The sequence below is a fragment of the Rhinoraja longicauda genome, chromosome 9 (genome assembly GCF_053455715.1).
Source record: "Rhinoraja longicauda isolate Sanriku21f chromosome 9, sRhiLon1.1, whole genome shotgun sequence".
NCBI lineage: Eukaryota > Metazoa > Chordata > Chondrichthyes > Rajiformes > Arhynchobatidae > Rhinoraja > Rhinoraja longicauda.
Window position 1 is genome coordinate 65,750,536 of NC_135961.1, and position 14,767 is coordinate 65,765,302.

Genomic DNA, 14,767 nt, shown 5'->3' on the forward strand with positions numbered 1-14,767 from the left:
AGCTGCCAGAGAAGGTAGTTAAGGCTGGGACTATCCCAATGTTTAAGAAACAGTTGGACAGGTACATGGATAGGACAGGTTTGGAGGGTTATGAACCAAGTGCAGGCAAGTGGGACCAGGGTAGCAGGGACATTGTTGGCCGGTGTGGGCAATTTGGGCTGAAGGGCCTATTTCCACACTGTGTCACTCGATGACTCTATCTTCTACCAATTCTGGGAATTTCTGGTCTGCCTCCACTCAAAGTGGACAAGGAGCATTTTGGGATGGTATTGAAAACCTCAGGTCCATGTATTGGGGAAAACATAGTGGTGCTGAACAAGTGGCAGAATGTGCACGTAAACTACCCTACCCTGTTATAAGGTGGCTTCCGAAGAAGCCTCACTGTTCTACTTTGGAATGTTTGTGGCAGACGGTTGCTGATACTTTAGTGCTCACTCCATCAGACAAAATCCTAGCAATGCACGCTAACCAGAAGGAAAGACTACTCACTTCAACAACGTGAAGTGATCAAAACAATCTGGAAGCACGTGGTAGTTGATTAATTTCTCCTGGCTGTGTTCATGATTCTACAAAGTAAATTGATGCTTCCACAGTTGTTTCAAGGTACAAAAGTGAAAAGGAATAGAATGGCAAATGTTGAAAGACTTTGCTGGTTCAAAAGATTTTGCAGGGCACACAGTTTGTTCCAGAAATGAGTGTTTGAGCAGGTGTTTCTCTTCCAATATTGCACGAGGGAGAATGTCAGAGGACATGAAGACAAAGGACAACAGCTCAAAATTGTTAGTGGCAAGAAGGAGTCTCAAAATGAGGTCATATCTGCCGAGGTTCTAGTAGTGCCAACTGACTTCAACGCAATTCAATTTTACAGGTGGAGGGGAAAGTGTTGTCTCTCATTAAAGCATGTTTAGTGCGAACAACCAGGGGTACATTTTTAGGTTAAAATGTTACACTGCCATGTCTAAACAAAAAAATGGCCTCTGCTCTCTCCTCCATTGTGCTGATGAAAATATCTTTATTTGAAAAAAAAAGATAGTGTGTAAGAAGGAACTGCAGATGCTGCTTTAAACCAAAGATAGACACAAAAAGCTGGAGTAACTCAGCGGGACAGGCAGCATCTCTGGAGAGAAGGAATGGATGACGTTTCGGGTCAAGACTCTTCTTCAGACTACAGATAGCCAGGGATTTTTGAAAATCCTGTGGGGAAAATAACTTTGTTATTGTGAGTCTGAAAGTCTCGAGACCCTAATCCTCTCAACCATAACCTCAATTATACAATTGTTTTTGTTACACAAGGTTCCTTAGGAACTAGTTCTCTTTCAATATCGCATGATCGAGAATGTCAGAGGAGCAAAGACAAGGACAAGTGTTTAAGCAGTGGTTAAGACAAGGACGGTGATGCAGCGGTAGAGCTGCTGCCTTACAGCACCAGAGACCTGGGTTCGATCCTGACTATGGGTGCTTGTCTGTACGTTCTCCCCGTGACCTGCGTGAGTTTTCTCCGAAATCTTCGGTTTCCTCCCATGCTCCAAAGACGTATAGGTTTGGAGGTTAATTGGCTAGGTTATAAATGTAAAATTGTCCTCAGTGTGTGTAGGGTTGTGTTAATGTGCGGGGATCGATGGGTCGAAGGGCCTGTTTCCGCGCTGTATTTCTAAACTAAAAAATAAATAAATTGATCAAAATCAGCAGTAGCAAGAAGGACTCTCAAAAGGTGAACTTTCTTAGGATAGGGAGCAACTCTCAGATTATAGCAGAACTACCTGTGTTTGTCTCTGGTGATATCTTGGCATTGTTTCCAACCTCTTCAGCAATGGCTGCAGGCTGTCCATTTTGAGCCACCGCTGGCTCACCTTTTGACTCGTCGTTCACGTGGTACCTCTTTAGTTCCTCTGGCTCCAAAGGTGAATTGTCATCTTCAATTTCCACATCCTAAAATGGAAGATCGTTTGGATTCAGTTCCAACACATTCCAAGACATTTAGAAACATTCAACAAGATCGTAGAAAATTTTGTTTCCAAAACCATTTTCTGATTCTGGACTTTTTAAACTATCAGGAGCCCATCCTTCCCGCATCTGGTCTGTCTGGTACTATTGGAATCTTATAGATTTCCATGAGATCCCCTTTGTTTCTTTATAAAATCGGGGCGGCAAGGTAGAGTTGCTGCCTTACATTTCCAGAGACCCGGGTTCAATCCTGACTATGGGTGCTGCCCGTATGGAGTTTGTACGTTCTCTCAGTGACCGAGTGGGTTTCTCTGGGTGCCTGGCTTTCCTCCCACACTCTAAAGATGTACAGGTTTGCAGGTCAATTGGCTTTGGTAAAATTTTACATTGTCACTAGTGTGTAAGATAATGCTAGTTTAGGGGGTGATCGCTGATTAGCGCGGACTCAGTGGGTCGAAGGGCCTGTTTTCGTGCTGTATCTCAAAACTAAACTAAACTTCAGTGAACACAAGTCTAAAGCACCCTATGTGTACTCACAACATAAATGCTACCAGAAATCAAAATAGTAAAACGTAATTGGATTGCTTCCAAGGCATAAACATCTTTCCTGACATAAGGAGGCCAAAGCTACACATGTAATTCCACATCGGGTCTCACCAAGGCCCTGTAAGACATCTCACACTTATTCATGTGCCATGCACTTGCCCAACTTTTCAAAATCACATTGGAGCGTCCTTACATCCTCCTCCATATCTTAATTTCCTCTTGTTATCCTTTTGATTTTGTTCTTTCCACCTCTCTTGATGAAACTAAGCATAACAAATGTTTTATTATCAGGCTCCAATTTCACAATTTGTCCAAATATAGATAAAGATTTATGCATTCAGAACCTCAACTATTTCATCTATTCCTATCTTATGTTGCATCATTTGCAAATATTTCCACTGATTTATTTATCAATGATCACCATTTATCTGTTAAATTGAAAGCAAGCATCTATCTTCTTAGTTAGTATAAGACAGGGATAAGTACAACTTTTTGGTTTGAATGTTTGCCCTATAAGATAAACATTTGTGTTTCTCTCTCAAACAGCTTTCTTTAGTTTAATTGTATCAAATATATTTCATTATTAGCTTTAATTAATTTAGTTTAGTTTAGAGATACAGCATGGAAACAGGCCATTCGGCCCATCAGGTACTCAACGACCTGCGGTCCCTGCACACTAACACCAACACTATCCTACACACATTAGGGACAAATTACAATTATACCAAGCCAATTAGCCCACAAACTTGTATGTCTTTGGAATGTGGGAGGAAACCAGAGTTCCCAGAGTTCCCATGTAGGTCATGGAGAGAACATACAGACAGCACCTATAGTCGGGATTGAACTCAGGTCTCTGGCACTGTAAGGCAACTCTACCGCTGAGCCACAGCGTGGCCCGAAAATTTTAATTATCTTTTTTTTTAATGGCTTCTTCTCAAAAATTTCCAGATTAGGTTGTAGGCTTTGCATTTTTATTCTTCCATTCTGTCAAAAATATCATTTAAGATCTATTTCCACTCACAGTTCTTTTTCACAATTTGTATTTTGAGTTCACTAAATCTATTTTCTGTCTATATACTCTGCTCACCTAATTTTATAATATGCCTTAAGTGCTTTTGCTTGTAGTTGTTTTCATATCCATGTCATTCGAAAATATTCTTCTGCTCCTTGATTTCACTTGGGGCTTATTAATTTTGTAGACTACTTTGTTCTGACTTCACAGTCCATATTACACATTTCATCACTGCAGGCTCCAGATTAATTCAATTTTCGTTTGATTTTTTTTGATGGAATTCAGTGTTATATAATCTGGACTTCTGGAAGAATATTATTCCCTCTAAAAATATTTGGCACAAGAATATTTTGACATCAAGGCCAGAGGCTTCCAAGATGGTGCCAAACATAGGCGACTATTTCTGTGCCAGCCACAGAAGCAGATCTACAAACTCATATTACAATTTACAATTAAATCTCTATACCTACCGCAACACCTCAACTCTATACACTCACTGTCGATTGTAATCAGGTATTGTTTATCTTTCTGCTGACTGGTTAGCACGCAACAAAAGCTTTTCACTGTACCTCGGTACAAGTGACAATAAACTAAACTGAAACTAAAAACTGAATAGCCTTTGTTAAATAAGATGCTCAAAACGACACCGTATTTTAAACCTTGGAAAATGTTTACATTTATTTACCAACAGAAAATTTGACATTATGGTAACAATTCATTTAAAGGTATGCTTGAGATGTCTCACCTCCTTTTCGGTTTGATTGTTTTGCTCTTGTGTAACATTGCTATCTGTATCTACAAAACAAAATTAAAATTAAATACTGTTTTTTTTCCATTCAATTCTCACTGACATGTTTTAGCAATTTAAAGGTGTTGTAAGATCTTTTACAGACAAATAGGGGGAAAAAACATAGCTTGCTGACATCTGTAACCTCCTCCAACCCTTCTTTCACTGTTCCCTCCTCCCTTCTCACCTCTTATGTATCTTCTGTTTGCAAAAAGCTGGAGTGGCAGAGAATTGGCAAATAGCTAAGTCTCGCTATTGCACAACACTCTCTGTGTAAGTCGTGAACTGGTTTAACTTACCAAAAAGCAATACCTCGTATTTGTGCGAGTTAAATTCTTTCTGTCACCCCCAGACTATTTCCCTATTTCTGCAGATTCTGCATTTTGTGATGCCCTAACTAATAAAAAAGCCCTGTGACAATTTTTAATTTTCAATTTAAGAAGTTTTTTTTAGGGAGACAAGACTTGAGAGAAATAAGCTTCTATCAAATTCGATGAAGTATTGTTGAAATGTGGTCACTGTTAAAACTAATGACATAACGATACGATACGATAGAACTTTATTTATCCCAGGAAGGAAATTGATCCCAGGAAGGGATTGATACAACGACAATTTCCCCACAGCAAGCTCTCGCAGAGCATTACTAGATCATCTGCCTAAAGAGTGGGTTTGCATGGAAATACTCAACCAGGTCAGGCAGCATCCATGAAGGAGTCAGGAGAGTGAAGTGTTTTATTGTCATTTGTCCCAGATAGAACAATGAAATTCTTACTTGCAGTAGCACAATAAAATATGTAAACATAGTACACTGGCATCAATATAATAAACGAGAGAGAAAAGTTTAGTGTATATACACATACCCACATACGCCAGCAAGTGGCTGCCTAGCCAACAGTCTGTCTGTCTGTTTTTGTTATTTTAAGTACGTGTTAAACAGTATGTTTCAGTGTTCCTTGGTTTGTTTTATGTGGGGGCTGGAGGAAACTTTTTTCAATCTCGTACCTCGACGGAGATGTGTTTTTTCCCCGTATTGTATCTCCGTCCCCACTGCAGCCGAACATCGTGGAGCGGCGCGGCCTTTCCTGGAGACCGGCCCGGCGCTTCAACCGCGGGCGCGGCGCAGACTTACCATTGTGGAGCTTGAGATCCCTTTGCCGGGGATCGACTGTGGAGAGCTCCAACCACGGGACTGTGGACTTTAACATCATGGAGCCCACGGTCCCTGGTTAGAGACCGATTCGAGAACTCCAAGCCGCGGAGAGTTTCAACCGTCCCGACGCGGGAGTTTCGATCACCCCACGCCAGGGCTTCGAATCGCCGGCTGCGGGAGCTTTGATCGCCCCGACTGCGGATTCGACAGCCCCCGACCGTGGGAGAATAAAGAGGGAGAAGATTGTACTTTATTACCTTCCATCACAGTGAGGAATGTGGGGAGCCACTGTGATGGATGTTTATGTTAACTTTTATTTTATGTGGCTGTGTGTCTTGTTGTTTTTCACTTAGTATGGCTGTATGGTAACTCAAATTTCACTGTACCTTAATTGGCACATGTGACAATAAACTGACCTTGAAACCTTGAAACCTTGATTCAGTGTGAATTGGGAGGATTGATTTGGGATGCTTTTTACTGGTCCAGAGAAGGCAAGGCAATTAATTCCAGATGGACAATAAGACATTGTAGCGTCATGATTCATAGGAAATTGATCAAAATATACTTTTGTCAAAAATGGAAAGATTCATAAACTTATGATCATACACACTCTCTCACATATACACCGATGAGCCAACTCATTATGAACACTGACAGGCGAAGTGAATAACATTGATTATCTTGTGACAATGGCACCTGTCAAGGTGTGGGATATTGTAGGCACCAAGTTCTTGGTTGATGTGTTGGATGCAGGAGAAATGGGCAGGAGTAAAGACCTGAGCGACTTTGACAAGGGCCAAATTGTTATGGCCAGACGACTGGGTCAGAGCTTCTCTGAAATGGCAAGGCTTGTGGAGTGCTCCCGGTCAGCAGTGGTGAGTACCTTCGGATTTGGTCCGAGGAGGAACAAACCACAAACCGGCGACAGACAGGGTGTTGGGCGCCCAAGGCTCATCGAAGGCTATCCCGTCTGGTCCGAACCGACAGAAGGTCTACTGTGGCACAAGTCACAGAAAATGTTAATGGTGGTCACGGGAGGAATGTATCACAATACACAGTGTATTGCACCCTGCTGCATATGGGGCTGCACATGGAGGACCAACAGCATATTAGGCAGGTGGTCATAATGTTTTGGCTCATCAGGTCATAATGTTTTGGCTGATCAGTGTATAATTCACATAAATGGAAATTATACCATAATATCTGGAGGTTTTGTTTGTCTAGAAATTCATGCTTGGTCAGCAATGCTAAACATTTACATTATAGTTGCTGCGGATGTACTCCACTGCTGAACATAATTTCCATTGACCTCAACACATTGCCACTGTAAGTTATTTGCTTTAATGTTACCAACTTGTAATGAATTCCTTGGTTATAGATTACCTAAATAATTACCCAGAATTCCTCAATAAAATCTGTTCGAAATTTCCATACAATTAAGTCAAATTCTTATCCACCCAAAGCATACAAGATGCAATTGAGCAAATATTGGGCTGGGGGAGCAGGGTGAAGGCCGCGGATGCCAACAGAACCAACAAGCCCATCAGAAAGGCTGGCTCCGTCTTGGGGGTGGAGTTGGATTCATTGGAGGTGGTCTTAGGGGGGGGGGGAGAGGATGCTCCTCAAACTGCGGAGCATCTTGGACAATACTGGTCAACCTGAGGAGCACCTTCAGTAACAGACTGGTTCCACCAAGATGCAGCACAGAACGCTACAGGAGATCCTTTTCCCCTGTGACTAGCAAACTTTGCAACTCCTCCCCCTTCTGACTAACTCCCCCCCCCCCCCTCCTCCCCCCCCCCTCCTCCCCCCCCCTCCCTCCTCCTCCCCAATCTTTGCACATCCCCAATCCTGGACTTTCCACTCGTCACTTTAACTCGTTACTTTATCTTGTTGCGTTTTATGACTGTTGGCAGACCAATTTCCCTCCTGGGATAAATAAAGTTCGATCGTATCGTATTGCTGTTGGATTAAATGCACAGTTAATGAGTTTAAAAAGCACTTTGGGTACTCTAAGGTGTGGCAACATCACGATACTGGAGCATATTTAAGATCATAAGACATTGGAGCAGAATTGGGCTATTTAACCCATTAAGTCTGCTCTGCCATTTGATTATAGCTGATCTTTTTTCCCCTCTCAACCCAATTCTCCTGCCTTCTCTCCATAACCTTTGACGTTATTACTAATCAAGAGCTTCTTCCCAGCTGTTATCAGGCAACTGAACAGTTCTCTCATCAGCTAGAGTGCATTTCTGACCTCCTTGCGACCTCATTGGAGACCTTTGAACTTTAATTGGACGTCAATGTTATATATTACGCTAAATGTTGTACCCTTTATCCTTTATCTGTTCACTTTGGATGGCTTGATTCTATTCATGTATAGTCTTTTCTTTGAATGCATGTCACTGTACCTCGGTACACGTGACAACAATAAACTGAACTAAACTTAAAAGACTAATAGCTTGTTTGTGTTCTTTTGGCCTGGAATACTTCCAATATCTTTTCACTTACATAGCTGGAATTATCATTCAGATTGTCAAGGTTGACAAATGGCAAAGTTCTGTGGGAAATTTCTTAAGGATTATAAGACATAAGAGCAAAGTGAGGCCATTCGGCTGATCGAGTCTGTTCTGCCTTCAATCATAGCGGATCTATTTTTCCCTCTCAACCCCATTCTCCTGCCTTCTCCCCATAACTTTTGACGCTCTTACTAATCAAAAACCCATCAATCTATGCTTTAAAAATACTCAATGACTTGGCCTCCATCACCCACTGGCTAAAGAAATTCCTCATCTCCATTCTCAGGTTTTATACTGAGGCTCTACCCTCTGGTCCTGGACGTATCCACTACTGGAACCATCATCTCCACATCCACTCCATCTCGGCCTTTCATGCCGTCTGCAGCAACAAATTCCACGGATTCACCATCCCTGACTAAAGAAATTCTTCCTCATCTCTATTCTAAAGGAATGTTGTTTTATCCTGAGGCTGTGCCCTCTGGTCCCAGACTCTCCCACTCGTGGAAGCGTCCTCTCCACATCTACTCTATCCAGGCCTTTCAGGCCGTCCGTAGCAACGAATTTCACACATATTCTGTTGTGCTGCTGCAAGTGAGAATTTCATTGTTCTGTCTGGGACATATGACAATAAAACACTGACTCTTGTACATTCCCTTTTAACCGCAACACCTATCCCTGTATCACCTCCCTCGACTCTGACAGTCCTTTCAGGTAAGGCAGAGGTTCACTTGCACCTCCTCCAACCTATCTATTGTATCCGCTGTTCCAGGTGTGGACTCCGATATATCGGCGACTCCTATATATCGGCGAGACCAAGCGCAGGCTCAGCGATCGTTTCGTTGAACACCTTTGCTCAGTCCGCTTAGGCATATGCAATTTTCCGGTTGCTAAGCACTTTAACTCCTCCTCCCATTCCCAATGCTGACCTTTCTGCCCTGGGCCTCCTCCACTGTCAGAGTGAGGCCAAGTGCAAATTGGAGGAACAGCACCTCATATTTCACTTACAACCCAGAGGTATGAATATTGATTTCTCTAACTTCAAGTAACCCTAATTCTCCGACCATTTTCCCTGTCCTCCTAATTAATTTTACTGTTTGTTTGCCTCGTTGTCACCTTCCCCTCAACCAACAATGAACCATTTTATATCTCTTTGAGCATCGTCTGCTTTGATCTGTCGTTTTCACACCTTACCCCTCCATATCTCTAGTCTCCCTCTCCCCTGACATTGTCTGAAGAAGGTTTCTCGGCCCAAAACATTACCTATTCCTTTTCTTCAGAGATAATGCCATACTCCACTATTTTGTGTCTACATTCTAGAGTTTCACCGATCCACCACCAAACGTTGCTGCCTTACAGCGCCTGAAACCCGGGTTCGATCCTGACTACGGGTGCTGTGTGTACGGAGTCGGTACGTTCTCCCTCTGACCTCATGGGGTTTCTCCAGGTGTGCCGGTTTCATATCATATCATATCATAATATACAGCCGGAAACAGGCCTTTTCGGCCCACCAAATCCGTGCCGCCCAGCGATCCCCGTACATTAACACTATCCTACACCCACTAGGGACAATTTAAAAAAAAACATTTACCCAGCCAATTAACCTACATACCTGTACGTCTTTGGAGTGTGGGAGGAAACCGAAGATCTCGGAGAAAACCCACGCAGGTCACGGGGAGAACGTACAAACTCCTTACAGTGCAGCATCCGTAGTCAGGATCGAACCTGAGTCTCCGGCGCTGCATTCGCTGCATTTGCTGTAAAGCAGCAACTCTACCGCTGCGCTACCGTGCCACCTGGAGTCTCCTCCCACAGTCCGGAGACGTACAGATTTGTAGGTTAATTGGCTTCAGTAAAAAATTGCAAATTGTCCCGAGTACGCAGGGAAGTGCTAATGTGCAGGGATCGCTAGTCAGCGCAGTAGACCGAAGGGCCTGTTTCCACGCTGCATCTCAAAACCAAACTAAATTAGTGGAAATGTCCTCTCCACATTCACTCTATTTTGGCCTTAAATAGCGTCAGTAACAATGAATTTCACACATATTTTGTTGTGCTGCTGCGCAAGAATTTCATTGTTCTGCCTGGGACATATGACAATAAAACAATTCTCTAGACTCCCTCTCCCCTGCCTCTCAGTCTGAAGAAGGGTATCCACACGAAACATCGCCCATTCCTTCTCTCCAGTGACACTGTCTGTCCCGTTAAGTTACTTTACATCTTGTGTCTATCTTTGGCGTAAACCAGCATCTGTAGTTCATTCCTGCACAATAAAACACTCTTGGCTCTTGAATTTATGTGCAAAAGTGATGGGAGTAGAATTAGGCCATTTGGCCTATCAAGTCTACTCCACCAAACAATCATAGCTGATCTATCCTTTCTTCTCAACTCCATTCTCCTGCCTTCTCCCTGTAACCCCTGACACCCATACTAATCAAGAATCTATCTCCGCACCCTGGCCACTACCTCTTCTCCCCTCTCCCATCAGGCAAATGGTATAGAAATGTGAAAATGCACACCTCCAGGTTCAAGGACAGTTTCTTCCCAGCTGTTATCAGGCAACAGCATCATCCTACCATAACCAGAGAACAGTGCTGAACTACTATCTACCTCTTTAGTGACCCTTGGACTGTCCTTGATCGGACTTTGTTGGCTTTACCTTGCACTAAATGTTATTCACTTATCATTTATCTGTACACTGTATATGACTCAATCGTAATCATGTATTGTCTTTCCGCTGATGGGATAGCATGCAACAAAAGCTTTTCACGGTACACGTGACAATAAACCAATGAATTTAAACTCTTTGATGTCCCTCGGACGATCCTAGACCGGACTTTGCTGGCTTTACCTTGCACTAAATGTTATTCCCTTATCATGTATCCATACACTGTAAATGGATTGAATGTAATCACGTATTGTCTTTCTGCTGACTAGCACGCAACAAAAATCTTTTCACTGTACCTCAAAACTCAGTACATGTGACAATAAACTAAACTAAACTATGAATTCTGTAGGAAGGAACTGCAGATGCCAGTTTAAACTCAAGATAGACACCCACTGAGTTACTCCAGCTTTTTGTGTCTAAACAATGAATTGAACCTCTTTGATGTCCCTCAGACTATTTTGCTGGCTTATCCTTGCACTAAATGTTATTCTCTTATCATGCATCTATACATTGTAAATGGATTAAATGTAATCACATATTGTCTTTCTGCTGACTGGTTAGCACGCGACAAAAAGCTTTTCACTGTACCTCGGTTCACGTGACAATGAACTAAACTAAACTATGAATTCTGTAGGAAGGAACTGTCGATGCCAGTTTAAACTCAAGATGGACTCACATCTGGGCGAGTCACTCCAGCTTTTTGAGTCTAAACAGTGAATTGAACTTCTTCGACGTCCCTCGGACTATCCTTGCTGGTTAGCACGCGAAATGAAAAAAGGTTTTTCACCGTACCTCGCTCAGTATAGGTGACAATTAAAACTAAACTGAAACTGAACAGATTCATCGCCCCCAGTGCCACAGCTTCACCGCCCCTCCTCAGGAAGGCAGGCGAAGAGAGAGCTGATTGGAAATACCTACTTGCCAGTGAGGGTGGGGTGAAGATGAGGACAAAGAGCAGCAGCTTGTGAGTTGCCATGAGCCCCTACAGCAGTGACATCCAGGCAAAGGCATGAACTTCATTTCAAACTCCCCTCCCAGGCCGTTGCTAGGCGACCGGCTCAACCACCCGGGCCGACCTCTGACCCGGAACCGATGGCGTCTCCCTCTCCCTCCCCCTCTCCCCCTCCCTCCCCCTCCAACCCCTCCCTCCCTCCCTCTCCAACCCCTCCCTCCCTCCCTCTCTCTCCCCTCCCTCTCTCACTCCCCCCTCCCTCTCTCTCTCCCCCTCCCTCTCTCTCCCTCCATCCCTCTCCCCCCCTCCATCCCTCTCCCCCTCCCCTCCATCTCTCCCCCCATCACTCTCCCCCCTCCATCTCCCCTTCCCTCTATCTCCTTCTCCCTCCCTCTCCTTCCCTCCCTTCTCCCCTTCATAAATCCCCTCAAATTATCTCCCTTTTCTCCGACATCTTCCATTCATTTCCTTTGACCATCATAAAGTTTCCGCGCGTTATTCACCCTGCAAAGCCGATCCAAGTCCTGAGCAAAAGCTCCTCTCTGGTATCTTTGGTCCTGAGAGTCGACCTACAATGAATGCAAATGTACATTGAATTTAAAGAGTTTAAAGAGATGCCAATGTTTAAATGCCAATGACAGTCTTTATGAGAGAGCGGCCGCGTTCACTAATTTTCCCCCTCCCTCCCTCAGGGTTGATTTCCTAATCAGGGGGGCTCATTCTGAATGTTCATTTATTTATTAAAATGGATTTTTTTTAAAACTGCATTTTAAATTTATTCCCGGCACCGGAAACTTACAGTGAAGTCGCGAGCCCGAGCGCAACCGAACTTGACGGTGGGCGGGCGTGCGTGTGACGTCGCGGGACGTCGTGGCGTGTGTGTGCCGAGGGCCAATGGCGGGCGGCGGAGGCGATGATGGGCAGGGGAGCGGACCAATTGAGGGCAGGAGGTTAGGTTGAGTGCGAAGGCGGGATCTGGACCTGGGCAGCAGGTTAGGTTGAGCAACGGCGTCGTTGTCGTGTCTTGGAGACCGAGCGAGGCGGTTTTCTGGTCGGAGGGGGGGAGGGAAAAAAAGAGAGAGAGAAAGAAAGAGAAAGAGAAACACACACACTCTGAGGGAGAAAATAACAGACACACCTCTCACCCGTCGAAGAAAGAGGAAAAGGAGCCATGCCGAAAGAAAAGAAATCCACAGGTGGGTTTGTGCTGCAAGCCGGCGTGTGTGTGTTTGTGTGGGGCCATTTGCGGCGTGTCTCTCACCTGTCACTGTGTGGCGGCCGGCGGAGGGGGCGAAGAAAGGGACCCACACAAAGTTCGCCCTTGTCCTTTCTTTGCCTCGCTAACCTGGCTGCAGTGAAAGCCTTTTTTTTGTTGTTGTTGTCGCTAGGGTAGGCCTTGAAGCGCAATCAATCTGTCAGTGGTGGTGGTGGTGGGAACATGAACCAAGAACATGTACATGCTCATCCTTACATTCGTGTTAATAACACTCCACACACTTTCTCTCTCATACACGCACTGTGTGTGACACATATACAAAGAACTACACGTTTTTACAGTCGACCCCGCACCGGCTCTTTCTGGAAATCACCATTCTTTGTCTACATATGAACGCAGAATAGTAGCATAGAGATGTTGTGCAAACAATTGAATGTAGTGTATTACCCAGATAATAATTGGCAATGTTATGTGCGCCATACAATGTGACCCCTCTCCAATGCAACTCGCCTGAAATGCACCGGCAGGCGTCTGCTGCAAGCGTTTATGTCAGTTTAAAGAGATGCCAGTGTTTAAATGCCAATGACAGTCTTTAACTGAGGTGCAGTGCAGATACTTGTAATGTATGATTACTAATGTTTCTGCTCTCTTGTCTGGCACGTTTAGTTATGAGTGCTTCTTGAGTGGCAAAAATGTTCTACATATTATAGTTTTCTTCTTTTTGAGTTATGTTTTGTGCACTTTTTTTTGGCTGCAATTTGCATTCTTCTGTTGGTAAGGTGGTATGAACGGGAAGGCACATAATAAAGCAAAATAAAACTCGAGGTGCTGAAAATCTTGAAACCAAAGAATGCTAGAGATACTCACCAGGCAAGGCAGCATCTGTCGAGTGTGAAACAAAGTTAATGTTTCAGTTTGTTGACTTTTCATCAGAACCCAACTGATAAAAGGTCATTGACTTGTAATGAAAACTCTGTTTTTGTCTCCAAGATTGATGAAATGCAGCTGACTAGTGTTTGCTCCACAGATACACTTATGCCAGTTATTGCACGTTCTTTCCTTAAATAGGTTAGCAAGCAAAATGAACAAAAGTCGCAAGTTTGTTACATGCCAGTGACACAAAATATTGCAACCAGCCTTGTACGTGCAGTAAAAGTTTGTCTCCCCTTGCTCCATAAAGATATACAGTTTTTAGTTTTTACTGAATTTTCCATAAAGTTATTTCTCTGTTTACTCAGGAAACGTTTTGAGTGTGTCCACAGTCTGAAGTTAGAAAGAAGGGACGTTAGTTAACAACACAACACCGGACTGTTTTGGAGTAGCTGATAAGAGGGTCTATTTATAAGAAATAATCTGCTTTGATATTTAAGTGTTTCATAGAGCAAATGTGTGTTTTGATAGACACAAAATGCTGGAGTAACTCAGCGGGACAGGCAGCATCTCTGGAGTGAAGGAATGGATGATGTTTTGGGTCGAGATCCTTCTTTAGACCCTTCTTTAGGGTCTTGAAGAACTCCTGAGTTACTCCAGCATTTTGTGTCTTTCTTCGGTTTAAACCAGCGTCTGCAGTTCCTTCCTATATAGGTGTGTTTTATGTATGGAAATATGACAATAGGATTAGGACAATGATATTTAAAGTATAAATTATTTCATAAGATTATTTGATTGCGTGTTATTAAAAATATATCTTGCCGATTGTAAACAATCTTGTGAATGATGAATCGCTCAGTGAAAAGGAAATCATTTTGAATGGACATTGTTATCGCAATACTTTAAATGGGTAAATTGCTTCTTTCCAGATGGATATTCATAAATCTTTACAGTTCTTAAATCGTTTTCTCTATTGTATCTTCACTACCATAATAAATCTTGATTTATAATTTATTTATCTCACTCCATTCTGAAAACAATCTACTGTCAGCCATGAGAAATTTATGATCAAAATACAGATCATATATTTCATTTTCCTCCTGTCTTTC

General features: G+C 43.2%; 2 protein-coding genes across 3 annotated transcripts in view; one reads left to right on the forward strand and one right to left on the reverse strand.

The window, feature by feature from the left end:
- LOC144596823 (protein sel-1 homolog 1-like) overlaps positions 1-11,669 on the reverse strand; it is a 67,571-nt gene extending 55,902 nt beyond the window's left edge. The window contains exons 1-3 of the mRNA XM_078405657.1: positions 11,539-11,669; positions 4,248-4,297; positions 1,761-1,929 (exon numbers count right to left, since the gene is read on the reverse strand). Coding sequence (XP_078261783.1) covers positions 1,761-1,929; positions 4,248-4,297; positions 11,539-11,596 — 277 coding nt within the window. The 5' untranslated portion in view covers positions 11,597-11,669. The remainder of the gene's footprint in view (positions 1-1,760; positions 1,930-4,247; positions 4,298-11,538) is intronic.
- A 917-nt stretch (positions 11,670-12,586) lies between these two features.
- Positions 12,587-14,767, forward strand: part of LOC144596824 (ADP-ribose glycohydrolase MACROD1-like) — a 1,032,359-nt gene continuing 1,030,178 nt past the window's right edge. For both annotated transcript variants that reach the window (XM_078405658.1, XM_078405659.1), the window contains exon 1: positions 12,587-12,768. In XM_078405658.1, coding sequence (XP_078261784.1) covers positions 12,744-12,768 — 25 coding nt within the window. In that variant the 5' untranslated portion in view covers positions 12,587-12,743. The remainder of the gene's footprint in view (positions 12,769-14,767) is intronic.